Source organism: Macrobrachium nipponense, chromosome 25 (assembly GCF_015104395.2).
Source record: "Macrobrachium nipponense isolate FS-2020 chromosome 25, ASM1510439v2, whole genome shotgun sequence".
NCBI classification, from domain to species: Eukaryota; Metazoa; Arthropoda; class Malacostraca; order Decapoda; family Palaemonidae; genus Macrobrachium; species Macrobrachium nipponense.
In genome coordinates, this window is record NC_087214.1 from 66829854 (window position 1) to 66850779 (window position 20926).

The 20926-nt window shown below is 37.6% G+C and overlaps 1 protein-coding gene across 1 annotated transcript in view; it reads right to left on the minus strand.

Moving 5' to 3' along the window:
• LOC135199491 (protein groucho-like) overlaps nucleotides 1-20926 on the minus strand; it is a 47016-nt gene that overhangs the window by 9151 nt on the left and 16939 nt on the right. Inside the window, exons 3-5 of the mRNA XM_064227581.1 lie at nucleotides 9202-9287; nucleotides 6579-6947; nucleotides 5110-5359 (exon numbers count right to left, since the gene is read on the minus strand). Coding sequence (XP_064083651.1) covers nucleotides 5110-5359; nucleotides 6579-6947; nucleotides 9202-9287 — 705 coding nt within the window. The remainder of the gene's footprint in view (nucleotides 1-5109; nucleotides 5360-6578; nucleotides 6948-9201; nucleotides 9288-20926) is intronic.

Below are 20926 nucleotides of genomic sequence, written 5' to 3' on the forward strand. Positions count from 1 at the left end.
TAATGAAAATAAAGCTACTGGCTACTGATATATAGGAATCAGTTGCTGAGAGATACAAAAGAGTGCAGCTTTCAAAGATGGTCCATTTTGCAGTTAATTACCATCAGCCTAAACAGCGTAGTATCTCGGAACACTAGAAAACTGCACTGGAATCCCACCATACTGGGAATCCTGGACAGGTATTCCAGGGCCTGGCAATCCTAGGCTGATACATCCTTACTGGGACCCCTACACTGATAACTTTGAGCTGAGAACCACAGGTTGATAATAATAAGAATCCGTAGGTTGAGAACCCTGACAAGCTATAGGCCTATAGATCACAAAGCTGGTTACCGTAGAATGAGGACCTGTGTGATGGGCAATTCACACTGAGTACGAAATGAAATGACTTGTTTTCTGCAAACCCTTCCAACTCTCTCTCTCTCTCTCTCTCTTCTCTCTCTCTCTCTCTCATTCTTGCCATTCTCTCTTTATGAAGACGCCAATACTTGTGATATCCACACACACGAACACAAGGACACACAGTAACACTTACACCACTAATCTCTCGCGCCTTCCAAGTAGTCTCCAACATCCATGCACACCACAGTTTGCGCGCGCACGCGTCCTCCTTCCGCTCTAATCCACGCGATTTTTTCAAGTAAGTGAATTTCTCTCTCTCTCTCTCTCTCTCTCTCTCTCTCTAGCCGGATCAAAAATGCGGTGGAATCTTTTTCAACCCCCTGCCGCCGTCTCCTTCAGAAGTTTTGATAGGGGGGTAATGTTATCAGCAAGAGAGAGAGAGAGAGAGAGAGAGAGAGACGATGAGAGAGAGAGAGAGAGAGAGAGAGAGAGAGAGACTCTTGAATTTTGCCGAGATTGGCAAAGACATTCAGAGATAGACGCAAGCAATAAGAGCAAGCAGTAGTGCAAAGGGAGAGAGAGAGAGAGAGAGAGAGAGAGAGAGAGAGAGAGAGAGAGAAATGACCGGCTAAAAAGAAAGAGAGATCGTGTATAAATGGATTTTAAGCAAAAGATTTATATTTTTACAGAGAAAGTGACCTTAAAATAACACTTGGTTTCCAACATTTCGAGGTTCATCAGAGAGAGAGAGAGAGAGAGAGAGAGAGAGAGAGAGAGAGAGGGAGGGCTGGGTGTTTGCACAAGACACACCGCAGAAAGAGGGGCTCTGATGATTTCCACACAAGAGATGTTTGGGGGATGTTTATTCAGGGCGGCCATGTTTGCTAAATGCGTCTTACCGTGAATCAAGAGCCCCGCTAATGGCATTTGCTTTTGCAACGACCAAGACCTGTTGATAGTTTTTACCTCGGGGTTATGTGCTCTCTCTCTCTCTCTCTCTCTCTCTCTCTCTCTCTCTCTCTCTCTCTCTCTCACGGATACTAACACTTTTTCAGTTCGGTCTCTTGATATAATTGGGTGCATAATTTCCATGTCATTTTTTCTATTTTAAACTATGAATAATATTTAATGAAAAGACTTGATTCTCTCTCTCTCTCTCTCTCTCTCTCTCTCTCTCTCTCTCACACGGATACACTTTTTCAGTTTCTCGATATAATTGGATGGAGAATTTCTTACAATTATTTTTTCATCGAATAACAAATTCAAGTAAAGACTCTCTCTCTCTCTCTCTCTCTCAGAGATATACTTTCAGTTTCTTCTCTTGAAATAAATAAATGAACAGAGAATTTCTTAAATACTATTTTTATCTATGACTAAATTTCAGTGTGGGATTTGTTCCAGCTCTCTCTCTCTCTCTCTCTCTCTCTCTCTCTCTCTCTCTCTCTCTCTCTCTCCGACATTTACCCTGCATTACAAATGAATTCTCATGTCCCTTAATTTTGCGAAGAACTTAGTAAGAGTAATAATAATATTAATAGTAATTTACTGAAAACGAGAAAACGAGTCTGGTAAAAGAAGGAAGCCCTTATCTTCATGGCATTACCATAAGGACTTGAGTCCTATTAAGATGCACAGGGTTTTCGACCTTGAAGAAGTCCTTCTCATCCCTTCATTATCACCTCCGGGGCAAGACAGTGCCATGCCACTTACCAGTGATGATTTCTTCAATGAAGTTGAAAAAATTATTTTTCATTTTTAGCTTTTTGTTTTAATTCTCAAAAAATTTGGTGGACTGAATCACAACTGTTATCGTTATGAAATGTTATATTTAAACAGTTATAGTTAACCATGCCAGTCTTCAATTTTTTTTCCTCATAATTTTGATTTTGGTAGACTGACCTGTTACAGTAATTATTTTTTTAAATATATACAAGTTAAAGAAAATCAATGCTTTCATGCATTAACCACACACACACCCACACACACACACAGAGAGAGAGAGAGAGAGAGAGAGAGAGAGAGAGAGAGAGAGAAAAACAAATGAGTTGAGAAAATATTTAATTTTTACGGTTATATGAATCTCCATAATTTTTGTGGATTATATACCAACGTTAATTTTATGAAATATTGTTTTTAACAGCTCTGTAACCACTGATGTTATCCATTAAAGAGAGAGAGAGAGAGAGAGAGAGAGAGAGAGAGAGGAGAGTAAAACGCTTACGAAAACAAACGGCTGTTGTCGAAAAATGTTTTGAAAAAAAAAAAAAAAGATTCTAAAATGGTATTATTATTAAGGCGTCACGGACCACTGCCTTGGCTTTTAATGACTCGTGTTCTGGTGTTTGTGGTGTCTGTAACTATGTGGTTTTGTTTGTTGACTTGTTTATCTGTTTGTTTGCAGTGCTTTTAATTTCGTATTTTTTCAGAAATAAAAATTTCACTCCAGTGGTTATGTTAGGCAAATTTTTCTTTCCTTCACAAACAGACAACGTAAATAAAAAAAAAATTGTACTTTTCATCTGATAAAAAGTCATTTTTTAAAAATTAAATTAATTTAATGAACTAAAAATGTAAGATATCCTCCGGACAAGGTATGAATAATATTTACGCGCCCCATTTGTCAATTAAAAAAACAATTTATTTTCCGAGAAAAGCCGTAATATTTACTAAGTTAAAACGTGAGTTATTCTCAAAAACAGGTCAAGTGTATAACCTTATTTACAGGACCCACTTAATCCACGAAAACTCCTAAGTTATTCTCCAAAAACAGGTCAATTAAAGCAGTTCTTGTTTAAGAGACCGACGTCGGTTTCTTCACATCGCATTAAGTTTTGGGGGACCCTCCTTTGATGCCCGCCGACATCAAAAGGTAAACAAACCCCCCCCCCCACCCCCATCCACCCCACCACCTCCTCTATTCTGAATTTCAACAGCTCACACTGCTACATTTCTCTTTTAAGTCCCGGAGCAGCGTACAAATATTTAGGCGCTCTAGTAATTAGCATGGTGAAACAAACTTCTTTATATAAAAAAAAATGTTAGCACAACCAAAAAAGCCTCTTTACAAACAATTTAATCGCTGCTCAAGGAAGGTATTGCGTGGAATTGTTACTTAACACAGGAAACATTCACTTTTGGCAAGATACTCTCGCAAGTGTGACACGGTTCTTAAAAAAAAAAAAAAAAAAAAAAAAACACGCTCAAAGATTTTTTTCCTATGCGTCTGGCGAGATATCTAAATAGCATGTGACCGGTACCTTAGTAGGTGATAAATTATATTATCTTTGCTGTCAAGGTACCTCACATATGACTTATATACCAACACGTGACAGGCTATATACCTCATACCTCCATTAGCGGTGAAAGTAATAAAACACGTGAGAGGACAACTCACATATGACAAGATGCCTAACATAGGTCAAGCCATGTCACATACGACACTATAGACCTCTCGTAGACGCACCAATGATTAATTAAAACTTAACAAAGAAAAACCTTATAGAAACACAGCTCGCAAAAACACACATACACACACGGAAGCACACAAGCAGTTCTGGTGCTAAGTGGTAATCAACACTCTTGGAGCCATGGTAAGTTTTGACACACACACACACACACACACACAAAAAGGCATGCTTTTAAAACATTCTGGAAATAGGTTAAACGAAGGCGAGCATTATTTCAAACTGGAAAGTAGATAAGAAATTCCACAGAACGTCTGAAGACAGTAGATCAAATATAGGATTTCTAGAAACATCTCAAAAGCAAGGAGAATGAATAACTGTTTCTAGAAGCATAAAATAAAAATGAAAAATATTGCAATAGAATTTCTAGAAACATTTGGCAAGCTAGATCCAGTGTCATTATCTTCTGGAAGCTTGTGGAAGGAGACCGAGTAGTGGGATCTCTGGAAGGCATAAACACTTGGAAAACAGAGAGAGGCGGAGACCACAATTCCTGGAAGCATAAACACTAAGAAAATAAAGAAAGAGACCACAAAGTCTGGAAAAACAAACGTTCCGGGGGGAAAAAATGCAGGAGGCGGAATAGCAAGCCTCCTGGAAACTGGAACATGGAACTCACTACTCAACACATTGGGGTGGGGGGGATGACAAAAAGACGGAAGAAACTCCTGGAAACTGGAACTTGGAACTCACTACTTCAACACAGGGGGCTGGGTAGGGCTGGGGGGGGGGGGGACCAAAGAGCAGATAAGAGAAATTCCTGGAAACTGGAACTTGGAACTCACTACTCAACGAAGGGGAGGGGTGGGGGGAAGAAAAACCAAAATTCAGGACTCCTGGAAACTGGAACCTGGAAACACTACTCAACACGGAGGGGGGGGGGGGGGGGGGGGGGGGGGGGGCAAAAATTCAGGGAACTCCTGGAAACCGGAAACTCACTACTTAACACAAGGGGAGAAAACAAAATATAGCAGGAAGGAACTCCTGGAAACTGGAACCTGGAAACACTACTCAACACAAAGGGAGGAAACTAACAAAGCAGGTAGAAACTACTGGAAACTGGAAACTCACTGCTCAACACCAGGGGAGAAAACAAAACAAAGCAGGAAGGAAGAAACTCCTTGGAAACTGGAACCTGGAAACTCACTACTCAACACAGGGGAGAACAGAAATTCAGGAAATTCGCTACTTAACTAACACCCAGGGGGTCGGAGGGAGAAAAAAATAAAATAAAATAAAAGCAGGGAGAAAATCCAAAATCCTGGACACTGGAACCTGGAAACTCACAACAACAGCTACTCACCAAGCAATCCAGCTGGGAGACGGGACTCTTGGACCCAGGCTGACTGATGTCCCAGACTTTAACGCAACCTTTTCCGCCCGTGTAGACGTACTTGGTGGGGTTGCTGATGGTGACGGCGCAGACCACTTCGCCGTGGTGCAAGGTGTTGATCTGACGGGCGTGCCGAGGGATGCCGGGTGCCAGCAGGGCGTCTGGAGGGAACGGCACGGGAGCCAGCTGCCCTTCCCCGTTGACGTGGAAACTGTACGCCCTGCGCCAGCGGAAGAGAAGAGAAGACACACGCATCCGGGAGTCAGTCCATCACTCTTTCAGTTTGGGTGGGAGTTTTTTTTTTTTTTTTTTTTTTTTGGTGATTTTTATTTTATTCTGTTGTTTAATGCTTTACATCTTTATAATCTGATATAGTATATATATCTCTCTCTCTCTCTCACTCTCTCTCTCTCATTTTTGAGTTGGTTGGTGTTTTTTATTTTTACTTTAAATGAAGATTGGGTGTCTATATATCAAGCACACTCCCACTGTCCCGAGGCTGTTGTACATTTGAGAATAAATATTTATAAATATATTTCTGGCGTTAATGACGACTTTCAACAAAAAGGAAGTCTGAGAGATCTCTCTTCAGTCTCCTTCAAAATCTCTTAGCATGAAATGACTTTTGAAATAGTTTGCCCTGGTGAGAAACTCTAAAAGCAAATGGACTGCTTATTGTGGTTACTCTTTCGATCTTAAGAGACTGATTTTGGAAATAAAAAAGGAAAAAATGTTTGACGTCATGAAATTTTGTGAGGTGACATCATCAACAGTCACAGCTTTTGAAGAAAAAGAAAAACCCAATTGCATTATTTCTAATTTTTTTAAAAACTGGATCTTTTACATTTTTTTTTTATTTTTAGCAAATAAATAAAACAGTCACAGGATTGTTGGTCAGTGTCCATTGACATAGAGACGGAAAAAGCAAAGAAGGACGATCAAAGAAAATGATAAGAATGAAAAAAAATATATAAGAGATTAAATTGATAAAATAATAATGATAAAAAAATATGGAGCAAATGAGAAAATGGCAAACTATGAGAAAATAAATAAATGACATTCACAAATGTACAAAGCCATTATATCCTGATATTGCACGGAGATAATTTTATATATATATCTCTCTCTCTCCCTCTATCTCTGTTTTATTGTCATCTATTTCATTAGTCCTTTACTCGAAGTCTATCAACATGATGAACAGAGAACCACTGGAGAAGAACCACTGCATGATGAATGTTATTTTTTTTTATTTATATGATGATGATGTTGTAGTTGCACTTTTTTATATATATATATTTTTTTTATGATTGAACAGGCACTTGATTGGCACTTTTTTTGGGTTGTTTTTTTTTATATGTATATATTTTTTTTTTGTTTTTTATATATATATATTTTTTTGTTAAAGTCACGAATCAGGAGGACAAGTGGGAGCTACTCACGGCTTGCCACCCTGCAGCGGGTGTAGCGAGGGCGCGCGCACGTGCATATCCAGCGACGAGGGCGGCGTCGCTTGCGGGTGGGCGGGGGGCCTCGGGTACGGCGGCGGGTAAGGCGCTGCCGACCCGGCTGCTGCGGCCGCAGCGGCAGCAGCGGCGGCGGCAGCGGCGGGCGGCGGCGGCGGCGGCGGCCTCGGGGATCGGGTAGCCTGGCGGGTAGGAGCGACGCCGGGCAGGGGCGCCGCCTTGCCCACGGGTTTGACGGAGCCGGAGCCCGAGGAGGTGGGCGTGGGCGTCTTGGAGTTGGGCGTGGCGGGTTTCTCCTCCTTCCTTGCCTGGGGCGTCGAGGATGAGCTGCCAGAACTTCGAGGGCTGAAGGGGAGGAGGGGGGGGGGGAATAATAAATAATAATAATAATAATAATGAATAATAATAATAATAATAATATCTAATTCAACTTCAAAAGTCATCTAGAGTCTAAGTTAATCTTGGACGACACTAAAATTTAATTCATTAATTGAAAAAGGCAATGAACTTATAATTTATTGATGCTAGAGATTTATTTAAAGAAAGAAAGCGTTTGAGAAAAAAAATTATATATATATATATTTAGTACTTGCTGGTAAAATTAATGCTGAAATGACACCGATTGCTAAGAATTAATATAATTGAATTAAATATTTAAAATATGAAAATAACTTACAACTTACTGATACTTAAACATAATTAGAGTGAAGCAAACAAGCAAGTAACACAGGGTGTCCAAAAAGTCCCAGTACCATTACAAGTAAAAAAATGCTTGTAATGGTACTGACTTTATGGACACCCCGTATATATATATATATATATATATATATATATATATTATATATATATATATATAATATATATATATATTATAGATATATTTATATATATATATATTATATATATATATCTATATGTATGATATTTATATATATATATATATATATATATATATATATATATCCCTAATAGATATATCATATATATATATATATATATATATATATATATATGATATATGTATATATATATATATATATATATATATATAATTAATATATATCTTATATGTATATATGTTATATATATTTAATATATATATATATATATATATATATATATAATATATATATATATAAAGAATCACTGGAAAAAAGTTAGTAATATGCATCACACAACAAAACAGGACAGTTAACAAAAAGTATATATATAAGCTGAAGAAAATTAAACAACTTATGGACATTTAAGAGAAAAAAAATAATAATAATAAAATTATAAAAGGTAAGCTTTGATAACCCCACGAGTTCCAGCGCTTGAATATAACTCACAAAAATCTCTTTCAATACGCAGTTTATTATTAGCATGAATAATACTCAAATCGTCATCCTCGTGGATGCATTGTATTCATTACATACAACAATGAGCGTCTGAACTTACTACTGCCATGGCCAATGAGTCTAAAGGTTTCATTATTATGTCAGGGCAACCTACAGTCAGTCTTCTGAAGGCTTCGTTATCACGTCCTGCGCAACCTCATTAACAGTCAGTCTGAAGGGCTTCGTTAAAAAAAAAAAAAAATCACGGTCCTGGCAAATCTTACAGTCCAGTCTTCTATACAAGGCTTTGTTATCACGTCCTGGCAACCTACAGTCAGTCTTCTGAAGGCTTCGTTATCACGTCCTGGCAACCTACAGTCAGTCTTCTGAAGGCTTCGTTATCACGTCCTGGCAACCTACAGTCAGTCTTCTGAAGGCTTCGTTATCACGTCCCCCCCCCCTGGCAACCTACAGGTCAGTCTTTCTGAAGGCTTTCGTTATCACGGTCCTGGGCAAAACCTAACAGTCAGTATTTCTGGAACCAAGGCTTCGTTAGCAGCGTCCTGGCCAAACCTTAACAGTCATATCTCCTGAAGGCTTCGTTATAACGTCCTGGCAACCTACAGTCAGTCTTCTGAAGGCTTCGTTATCACGTCCTGGCAACCTACAGTCAGTCTTCTGAAGGTTTCGTTATCACGTCCTGGGCAAACCTATACAGTCAGTCTTACAGGTTTTGTTGATCAAGTCCCTGGCAAAACCTCTACCCCAGGTCAAGCTTCTGAAGGCTTCGTTAATCAAGTCCCTGGCAACCTATACAGTTCGTCTTCTGAAGGCTTCGTTATCATGTCCTGGCAACCTATACAGTCAGTCTCCTGAAGGCTTCGTTATAACGTCCTGGCAACCTATACAGTCAGTCTTCTGAAGGTTTCGTTATCACGTCCTGGCAACCTATACAGTCAGTCTAAAGGTTTTGTTATCAAGTCCTGGCAACCTATACAGTCAGTCTAGAGGTTTCATTATCACGTCCTGGCAACCTACCGGCCGTCAGGCTCACTGGCCGCGACTATATTGCGTTGGGCACTTGCTTTGCCCAGTAGGACATTCCACATCAACAGGAGGATCTCAAACAAACAACAGAAAGACATCACACGACGAGAGAGAGAGAGAGAGAGAGAGAGAGAGAGAGAGAGAGAGAGAGAGAGAGTCCTGCATGCATTGTGTACACAAGGAGCTTAAATGGAAGGACTTCCTTCAGTAGGACCCCAGAGAGACCCCTTCCTTACCTGACGGAGCCAAGGGGCGGGGTCTTCTTGGCGACGCCGTTCTCTCTGGGGGACGTCGTACCGTTGACTGCAGGACTGACGGAGTCCTGTAACAGAAAAAAAAATAGGATATGTTAATCTCCAGAGAGTGTTTTTAACATGTGTATAAATAACAGATAATAACCTAAAATGTCTGACAGATAAAGAGTTAATGATGTTAATTTAGATACTGTTTTTAACATCAGGAAAAAATATAGGATGCGTTAATGATGATAATCTCCAGACAATGTTTTTAACATGTGTATAAATAACAGATAATCACCTGTAATATCTGACAAATAAAAGAGTTAATCACATGTTAATTTACAGACAGTGTTTTTAACATATGAAGAAATGATCTACCAGATATAATTGACTAGAATACCGTTAAATATGTGATGGATTTAACATTAACTACATTTGACAACATTACTGTATGTGATGTTAGGCAAGAGGGCTTTTAAAAATGCTATGGATTTAACCTTAACAGCATAACGTTAACATTAACATGACGGCCCAGTAATGTGTGGGGAGTTTAGTTGAATACAATATGGATTTAACATTAACATAAAAAAGTTAACATTAACCGCATACGTAAACATAACAGCCAGGTAATGAGTGCTGTTACGCATCTAAAAGCATTTACAGGGCATTCTGTTTGTAGTGGATCCTATACAAGACTGATAATATAATTTATAGGGGAATCTAATCTATATATACGAAACGACAACTTGTAATAGAATCTAGAGGTGAATATTTATAGTAAAATCTAGACACGAGGGATAAATCATATGAAAAAATTCGTGACAAGAAGGAAGGCCAGGTATTTGAATTGATACAAATTTAACTATAGAGTATGTGTGTGTCAGAGAGAGAGAGAGAGAGAGAGAGAGAGAGAGAGAGAGAGAGAGGAAGTAAATGACCTAGAGTGCAAAAGAGAGAAAGGCAGAAAACGGGAAAAGGTCACAAAATGGTTAAAAGAGAAGGGTAAGGGTTTTCTACTAATGACATCCGCCATGTTGGACCCCAACTGTTTAAATTCAATTATCTCTGAGGATAATGCAAAGAGGGGAAAAAGACCCCCCTCCCCCGACACCCCACTTCCCGCCTCCCCCTACTCCTCTTCCTCTTCCCACAGCCCTTCCCCTCACTGTCCTCCCTCCCCCTTCCCCTTTCCCGAGGCGCTTTTCCCCCCTTCACTTTTTTTTCCACGCCAATGTTGATACAGGTTCGACCCAAGGCGCTGTTCAAACATTGTTAGAATTGAACCTCTACCTACCTGACCTCCTCCTCCTCCCCCTCCCCCTCCCTCCCCCCTTTTCATTATGACTACACGCAATAAAATAATGTCTTTTTAATGACATTGCATTAATTATCCCATTCCAAACGCCGCCGTCGCTACGAGGAGAACAAATGAGAACCGCTTGACTGGAAGTGATCGCACTGGATGGAGGAGGTTGGGGAAAGAACTCCTACTACTTTTACTACTCCCTCCTCACTTTCTTCTTCTTCTTCTTCTTCTTCTTCTCTTCTTCTTTTCCAAAAGCCATCTACCGCAGGGAGGAAATTAAAATCAAATAAGAGGGAAATTATTTTCTCGAATCTAACGAGACTCAGGTAGGACCTCTCCCCCTAATTGGGCGTTTTAGTCGTTTACATAAACTACAGGCGCACACAGAGTCACAGCCGCTAATCACCTACCAAAATCTCCCCTCCCCTCCCCTCCCCACCCCACCCATTCCCCTTTTCCCCTTTTCTTTTCCCCTACCCATTCACCTATCCCTTAACCACCCACCCCCAAAATACAGACCAGTGCGCCTTCCCCAAGGAAAGGATACATGAACGAAGTTGAAGAGATGGAGGATAATCAGATAAAACTCATCCCCTTCCCCCTTTTCCCCTAAGAATACCACTACCCTAACCCTTACCCTTACCCAATACACACCCATCCCTAGCCAATGCCCATTCAAAAGGAAGGGGGAAATGGACAAAGGTGGAGAGAGAGGAATACAATAAGGAACAATCAACAAATAAATAAAGTTTTTTTTTAAATTCAACATCAAAATAATCAAATCTTTAGTAAATAAATTATGATACCGAGAGATTTTTAATGTTAAATTATTACCGAGAAGTCTCCAATGACTTTCATAAATCCTCTAGTAGCAAAATGTAATTACATTTAATAACGAAGAAAATGTATATATTTAATGTCATTGTTACCAAACTCTCACTTATAAATTCCGTCAGATTTAAAATACAAATTGGATTACAAAATATTTAAATAAAATTGCAAGAAAACGAGAGAGAGAGAGAGAGAGAGAGAGAGAGAGAGAGAGAGAACGTGATGCAGTTGATTGCTAAACAAAGTTTTTTCTATAATTAAATTTCTGGCGACACAATGTTTGCATTCCAAATGGGATTCTGGTGTTAGTAAACAGCGCTGAGATCGACCATAATTGCGTTTAATGCAGGACTGGTTGCAGACTACATACATACATACATACATACATACATCATACATACATACATACACATACACACACACACATATATATATATAATATATATTATATATATATATATATATATATATATATATATATATATATATATAATATATAATATATATATTATTCTGACCGATTTAGTCTTCATATCTTTCACATTTTCAGAGCTGTATACGTAAATGACGTGACAGCGTGATTATAAACACACACACACACCTCTCTCTCTCTCTCTCTCTCTCTCTCTCTCTCTCTCTCTCTCTCTCTCTCTCTCTCTCAGAACAAATCTCAACAATTTAACTCCCCCTCTCTCTCTCTCTCTCTCTCTCTCTCTGTTTCCCCTCGTCGCCTGCAAATTATGCAGTTGCAAATGCAAACTAACGAGCGGTGATTAAGGGTAATGAAACCGCCACCGCCTTTTCAATCATGCAGACACTTGCACCTCTCTCTCTCTCTCTCTCTCTCTCTCTCTCTCTCTCTCTCTCTCTCTCTCCCAGCTGCGTCAAGTTATTCCCTTTAGGACTGACGAGTGTGTGCGATGATTTCGTTACTACACCCATTTCTAGATCGTCCCGAGAGAGAGAAAGAGAGAGAGAGAGAGAGTTTAAGTCAGCAAAGATGGAAATATTATAAGTAATAAGGTAGACCCTGAAGTTTTTGAATTATAAGTTGTAGAATAAAAGAAGAGAGAGAGAAGAGATAATGAGCTGCATTTTCAGATCTAATCAAAGCTGCGGGGGTCAATCTTCACAGCGTAGAATATAATGACGTGTTGAAGAAACGAATAATGAAGATGCATGGTGAGTGAGTGTTATGTTGTCTTAAAGACTGTTTGTGGTCGATTTATTTCATTATTCTTAATTTAGACGTCCATTAATATTCATTGTTCTTCTTTGCTTTTATCCTTAAATTTTTTTTTACATTATTATCATAATTTTCCAGAAGTATAAACACATACAATATACATTTATATATATATTATATATATATATAATATATACTATATATATATTATATATACACAACTGAATAACGAAAATTTGGATGGACCGTGAAATTGATTATATAAATAAAGACAAAATCCACGGAGGAAGTGAAACGATGGAGTACTACAGCGGATTTGGTCTTTAATTGTGCATGCTATATAGTATACGTATATATATTTATATAAATAAATATATATATATATGTGTAAGTATTTACATAATAAAAATATGGAATGTTAGTCCATATATATAAAAGTCTAAAACTAAAGAGGTCAACCAGATTGCTTGCAGGAATGTGATCGACTAGAGACGCTAAAGATGACGTATACAATAAGTAGTAAGCTAAGATAACATGCCGTCACCTGTAGTCATTCAATGTTTATAAACATTAGCCAAGCTCCCTGCTTGAGACAACTACCCCGACCTATTAATCAAACGGCCTACGTGATCTGTAGCGTGTCTCATTTGATTGTGTGTTCGTATGAAACTATGTCATTGTATGTATGTTCATATGTTCGAACTACTGTCTGCTTCTTCATAACTTGTAACGGAGGATGGTAGACAGCCAGCAACAGTGTTAGCTATCGTCATTAGAAGACCTGTACCTCTTTACCTAAGCTTTATCATGTAGAGGAATAGGATTAGCCATCATCATTGGCAGAAGCGATCAAGCTATCGTCATAGAAGACTTGTACGATCATACCTGATCTTCATCATGTAAAACTTCAGAATATACTATTTTTATACCTTGTGTTTTTCTACAAGAACCTCCCGAACCATGAGTTCAACACATCGTCGTAAAGATAATACCGACTCGTAAGTGATCTACAAAACCCCAGGACACTCCATTGAAGATGGAAGTGCAATACCAACCGACTTAGCGTATAGATTATCGCTAGTCTAACATTACCTCATAGGGCGCCCTTATCATACAAGGCACAAGCCCTAATATTGGTGGCCAGCGGACCAGAAGAACTCTACAACGTCCTACGAAGAAAAAACCAGAATAATAAAATCATGTATCATAAGAAGTCAACGACGACGAAAGCAGCAGATTCTTCAAGCAACTAGTATCATCATTAGTGAGCGACTTCAGAAAACAACAAGATTCGTCAAGCACTTAGTATCATCGTTAGTGAATAACTTCAAGAAACAAAACCGACGTGTCCTTTTCCTACGGCAACGGAAGCTTCGTCTCTCATAGAATCATTCAAGAAAACATCGTTAGTGAGCGTTTCCGGCACTGCAAGAAACAAACCGAACGCGTCTGCAGCATCGGATTTTTCAAGGGCTCGAATCATCGAAACAACGCGACGGGGGAAAACTGAAGCCAAACCAGGTCGTCCGCTAAATAGAGGAGGACCAAGGCCGTGTGTCGTTATCGGAACACCGTGACTTCCCACAAAAGCAAGCTAAGTACAATTTTTTATTCATTTGGAGTAACTTTGAGTGTTTCCTTTGCAGGTCGAATTTCGTTATTCCTGTGGCTGAAGTTACGAGACATTCTTAATCTTACTTTTTTACATAAATTATCTATATCATTGAGATTTCGCTACTGCGAGTTTTTATCTTTGAGTGTCTGTTTCCAGAAGTTCTACTGAAATATCATAATCATATACTATGTTAATTTTATCATTTTGGGTGATTATTAATCCCTTACGTTACAAATCATATTAAACAGTGAATATGCGTTTACGCAGTGGACGTCTGTATTTATACAGATGCATGGATAGGGTCGTTAAGCACCGTAGTGATTAGAAAACACACAAAAAACAAGTGGAACACCCGTACAAATCTAGATAAATTAGAGGTAACACTATTTCGGGTCATGACAATAAATGCTCCTTTGCAAAGCCCCGATCGCAGTTTTTAGCCTGAGTTTTTGAGTTATATAAAAATATCGAACCTCAATGACTCAACTTAACTTTAAAAATACGGCTGATTGCAAGGAATAACATGTCTGTAAAAAAAACAAAAAACTTTATCAGGCTAAATGCGCTGACCAGGATCCCTCACTATTTCTAATTTTAGCAAAGAATGAAGTACAAACAGTAAAATTGTATGCAGTAGTGATAACTTGTCTTATTAGTAATCGCTCAGTTCCTAATAGTTCGTCATTCATTGCTTTATACGTAACCAGCAACATAATGCTAAAAGCACACAATACGTTGCCGATGGTAATAAAGAGAAGGATCCTAATTATTACAAACAGAAATAGAAACAGTAGCCTTTCAGAATCAAACAAGCAAACTCGGTTACTGTGTCACCTAGTCAAGCGGTCAAGGTTAGTAAAAACTGCCGAAGTGTTCAAAACATAGCAAATTCCACACAATAAGCGACTCTAGCAGAGTGGGGAAAAGCGATGTTGGTTCATACCAATATCTTTTTGAATTAAAAAGGATTTTTCCTATGAAACACACGACCGTAATAAAGTAATCAGAGCAGGTTTTCGTTTAATTTTAATACATTAAGTTATAATAAATACTGGTGGATTAAGCCCAACTGTACGCGCCGTAAAAATTAGAATATCTTGTTTATTTCTTTAGTCACACGCAATATCTTGTATTTTACGGACTCACCGTCGTTGTTCGAACTTCCCTAATGAGAAGTCCAGGATAAGCGAGCGCTTACAGATACCTCTATAGTTATAAAAAAAATTGATTCGTATCTAGTGTAATTGTAAGATTCATCTAGGGGTATACAAAATATTATCTTACATCCTGCAAAATCGTGTTTATCAAAGGAAAATCCTATAAACCTTCAAACATATTACAATCCGTTTGAACAAAAATGAGACAGTTAATCAAATAATAACTTATATAAAGGAACTATACATTTGTCTCATAAATCGTAACATTGTTCAAATGACCCAACAGAATTCTCCCACAACCGCAGTCGCAATTTGCACGCAATCTCGAGAAGCATGCAACCTCGAATGTCTTAGTGCGTGTAAAAAGACTTTGCTGGGAAATGAAATTTTTAATCCTTCCCGACACTCTGAAATATAAACGATTTCCGCGAACAAAGCCCTAAAAGTATACATATCGTGGATACAGAAGTTTATAAATATCGCATTTTTTATTGTTGCTAATTTTTAATCACGCCCAACCAGTCGTGGATGAATCTCTCTGATAATCTATCTAAAGTAATATCCGTAAAGTCATTCAAGCAGAGGTGATTCAGCAGAATTTTTTTTTTATCTTCTACCTGAATACCAGGAAGTTCTCCACTAGCGAGTGATCTCTGGGAGAAAAACGGATGTCATTGAAACAAACACGGTCTAAGGACAAACATAAAGCTATTTACGTACCTTCGTATAGATTCTCAATGAAATTTTAAAATAGAGATAAATGACGAAGTTGAAAAATGTTAGTAATAGGAGTCATTAGGAAATCAAATAGCCCATATAATTTTTTTTCCCTCAAACGTCATGCCATAAAAGATCGGACTTGGCGTATCTGCGCAGATTACTGTCGCTTAAACAAGGAACGACTCCGATAGTTTCCAGTGCGATTGTACCGACGACATCTTATCTCTGTTAGGTTAGAATAAATTTTTTTTTTCACCACTTTGGACTTACTTAAATGCTTTACCAGATACCATTACCTAAGTGATTGTACCTCATACACCGTTTTTCAGCACACTCAGGGGGGGGGGACATTATCAATTTTTACGTATGCCTCAGGCTTACGTTTGCACCCCAATTACAATATAGTGTTTTGGAGATTTTTAGGGGATACCCTACATGCCTATATGGATGATCTTGTAATCTTTTCTAATACCTTAAATTACATTCACATAAAGTAGAGCTAGTGATACAGAGACAAAGACAAATAATCTCAGAGTAAAATATCTAAATGTGAGTTTTTAAAAAACCGAACATGTTTATCTAGGTTTTATGTGTCTGGTCTAGGTCTTAAAAGTAGTCCCATGGTAAGGTGTCGGCTATTCATAACTTTCCGGTACTTATTAACGTAAAAGGGGGATACAGCACTTTTGCGCTGTAGTGGGTGTTACATCGTATGTAAATATGTAACTCTTCAATCATGACAGCTCCTTTAACAGATCTTACGAAGAAGAACGTAGATTTATTATGGTCTGAAAAGCATCAACAGGCGTTCGATATCTTAAAAGCGGAAAATGCAGCTTACTAACTTAAAAAATCCCTGATTTAAATAAGGGAATTTTTTTTTTTTATTGCAACAGACGCCTCAGACCAAGGGTAAGAGGGTATTACTTCAGTCATATGATAAACAGTTCTTCCCTATAGCTTTTTATTCACGTAAACTAAAGCCCTCTGAAAGTAAATATGCAGTAATAGGCAAGGAAGGGCTAGGTATCTTTAACACTAGTACATTTTAAGTTCATAATCTATGGCTATCCTGATAAAGTGTCTTTTACTGAACATGAGTCCTTTACAGAGTTTTTCAAAGGCTTTAATCACAGTCCAAAAGGAACTCGGTGACAAATGATCATTCAGGTCTTTGGAGCCAAGATAAGATATCTACCTGGGAAAGCAATTATCATAGCTGACGCATTATCCCGCAATCCCGCATCATACTGCAAAGAACCATTAATTAGACTAAAAGATATAGAAACATCCGTACCTATTGTTAAAACCGTATCTAAACAAGAAAATTCCTTAACCCAGAGATCGCGAGCATTGAATATCTGGGTCGGAGCGCAGAACTGTTACAAACTGAACAAAGCAAGCGTCAAACAGACATAACCCCAAACAATAAACACACTTCGAACGGAAACAGAGTCAGCAGCAATAACACCAAACAATAAACACTTCGAAACGGAAACAGGGTCAGTGGCTAAGCAAAAACAATAAACACTTTTGAGCAGAAACCCTAAAGCAAAAGTACATTTAAAGTATGTGTATCAGAATAATGTAATCAAATGTAATATTATATGTAGTTCTGTGACGAGGAAAACCCGAAGAACACAGCAGATGACTAACGACCAGGTAGTAATAATAATCTCTTTCATACCAATCGTCATAAACTGGTTGCATTCCGTCATCCAGGGTTCCCTCCTATGTCACAGAAAGCCAAATCACTATTTTACTGGCCTACAATGCTTTACAGGATAGCACATAACTGATTGTAACACGTGTCATGAAGACAAGGGACACACTAAGACACCTGTCAGTTTAGGAGCCTATCCTGGCCAAATCAATCCTTGAAAGAATATACGTAGAATTATTAACAGAATTACGAGTCTGACAGAGGGAATAAACACTTCTTAGTGTTAATAGTTCCTTGACACGTTATATAGAATTAATAGCACTAAAAACAAACACCGCAATTGAGTGCGTTAGGAATATTTACGAGTGCTAAATCAGTAAATATGGAATTCAACACATAATAATCTGTGACTCGGGTGGTGTAAATCATATAATCTCCTTAACACGTTGTGTGAATTCCTTTCCATTAAGAAAACCAATAATATATTTGATCACCCAGAGTCAATCGGTTTGGTAAATAAGAGATAAAATAAAAAAAAAAGTGTCAATGTCTTACGAGTTACAACTCGTGATATTGGATCAAACTGGATTATAGCGGTTCTCGCGGTTTTAAATACCTTTATCAGTTATATCTTGTATCTATAGAATTAATGCCGCAAGTAGCCTTATACGGTACGCCGCTAGAACACTTTTCCACATATTCAAGCCAACCATTAATTTATCAAATAAATATATAAAAAAAAATATATAAATAAATTAAATTATAAAAAAATAAAATAAATATGGATACAAGTGGAGTCAATATAACTACACTCCGTAAGAAGTCGGAAGGGTTACAAAATTATAATAAAAAGGAATCACGATAAAATCAATAAGCAAAACGTAACCATAGGTTAATTAAATATCTAAATATATATGCGTAAAGATTTGAACTCTAACTTAACGCTTTAGTAATGACAAATAAGCTAAAGTTCAAACACATATCCAAAAACCTACTGACATATTGTCTGTCCCGGTGATTTATATTCGTAGTCAATGAAAAAAAAAAATTAAATAAATAATAAATAAATAAATAAACTAATAATAATAAAATAAATAAAATAAAATAAAAGAGATTTTAAAGTCAGGAAGTCTAGAAGTGAAAATGTTATCTATGGAATAATCCTATATGAATCTTATACAGGGCTAATAATATATATAGAATTTGTATGGAAACCTTTTTCATATAGTTTGAATAAGGAATATTTATTTTACATAATGCCAACATGAAACTAATATATTGTTCAATTTTGGTACTGTTGTTTTTTTTTTTTTTTTTTTTTTTTCAGACATTCTCATGCGGGTGGAGAATTAAAACACTAAAATATCATTTGAAAATACTAAAGTCGTATCTCTTACAGCAAGTAACGTAACTCTTAGCTGGCTGAGAGCAATCTCCTGCCAAGTGACGACGCCATCATTGCCGTATCAGCATTTGTTCCTTTTAACCTCAATAATCTGCTTACACAGGCTTCATCTGTGTGTCGTCTCTGCTTGCAAAAGCAGATTGACTGGAGAAAGGAATGCTTAGTTCATGAACTTCACATGTGGTTCATAGGTCACATGACGGGCCACATAACTATTCTTATCCGTGTGTGTAATGCAATTAGTTAAGGACTTGTAATCATTTTAAAATTAATGAACAATATAAGCAAATAGAATTTCTATAACAACAAAATGAATTAATTTTTTTTTCTGAACCTCATAGACATTTTGGAAGTATCACGATATGATATGAAATATTTACTTGCAACATTAGCCTATTACAATTCAAGTAAAACATTCATGGGAAAATGTCACATTTTCTTGAAAAACCCAAAGTTTATTTAGAAATTAGTTACATAGTGGGTTTTTTTCGTTGCATCTCCTACCTATTAATAAAGTTTTTTTAAAAAAAATTAACCTCAGAGGATGCGCACGAGAAAATTGAATATGAAACTTTTGTTAGGGCACATAGAATCATGATTAATATTCTCTTTGACTCTTATGCTGACCTGGCAATCTTACAAATATGCTCCATTTTCCACTTCTTTGTCTAGTAACTTACTACCAGTAATTATCGAATTTCTTTGAGATTCGTATTGATATCTATTTATTTTTTATAATTATGGATATTTTACAAGTCATCATAGACCTGATAGGTTCACTCATTGTTAATGCCATGGATAAAAAGTTTGTACAGCGGACTCTTTTTGAATTCCAAAATATCAGCGAATTCATGTGGGTTAAGTCTGGTCTAAATGGCTCTCTCCCCTCCCCTGTATTTGGATGTCGTCTGAATTTACTTTGCCCTTGTGACAAGTATAATTTCACTTGCAGGCTGATTAATGGAACCTGGTTACAGTATCCTGCAGTACGAGAGTTTCACATCGCAACTTAAATCGTTCGTCGCAGCGGACGACTACAGTCAAGTAACAACCGCCTACAATGTGAAAGGAATTTCATGGACTTCTTCGACCGACACCGTATCTCGTCGTTAATCTCGTTTTAATGCGGAATGCTCCGGCTACTGTCGGAATCGACTAAAAAAAGGGACATACTTCCGACAATTACGACCCGAAGGATATTCAACTCTACTTTGCTGGCGAAGGACTCGTGCTGGGATGATCTATTCATCGCGAACGTAATCGTGTAGCTTAGGATGCAGAGAATAAGTATGAGCGCAAAATAGAACGTTGGACCCGCCCAGGCAAAATTTTTCCCCCTTGTTTTACCATTGAAAAAGGCCGTTTCAATTGGCTAAAGGTGGTTGTCTGGAACTGTGTAATGGACGAAAAGTTGTTCGAAAGCTATTAAAAGTGAAGTAGTATAACCTCGGTCATGTATCCTATATATATAAAGTATCATGTATCCTATATATAATTGATCATAAATAACAGAATCGAAATATATTTTTTTGCGTGTACGCAATAGGAATCTCTTATATAAATGATCATAAATAACAGAATCTAAATATATCTTTGCGTGTACGCATTAAAACGAGATTAACGACGAGATAACGGTGTCGGTCGAAGAAGTCCATGAAATTCCTTTCACATTGTAGGCGGTTTGTTACTTGACTGTAGTCGTCGCTGCGACGAACGATTAAGTTGCGATGTGAAACTCTCGTACTGCAGGATACTGTAACCAGGTTCCATTAATCTATTTAAAGTGCACATATATTAATCATAATTATATGAATCCATATACATATGTATAAACAAATC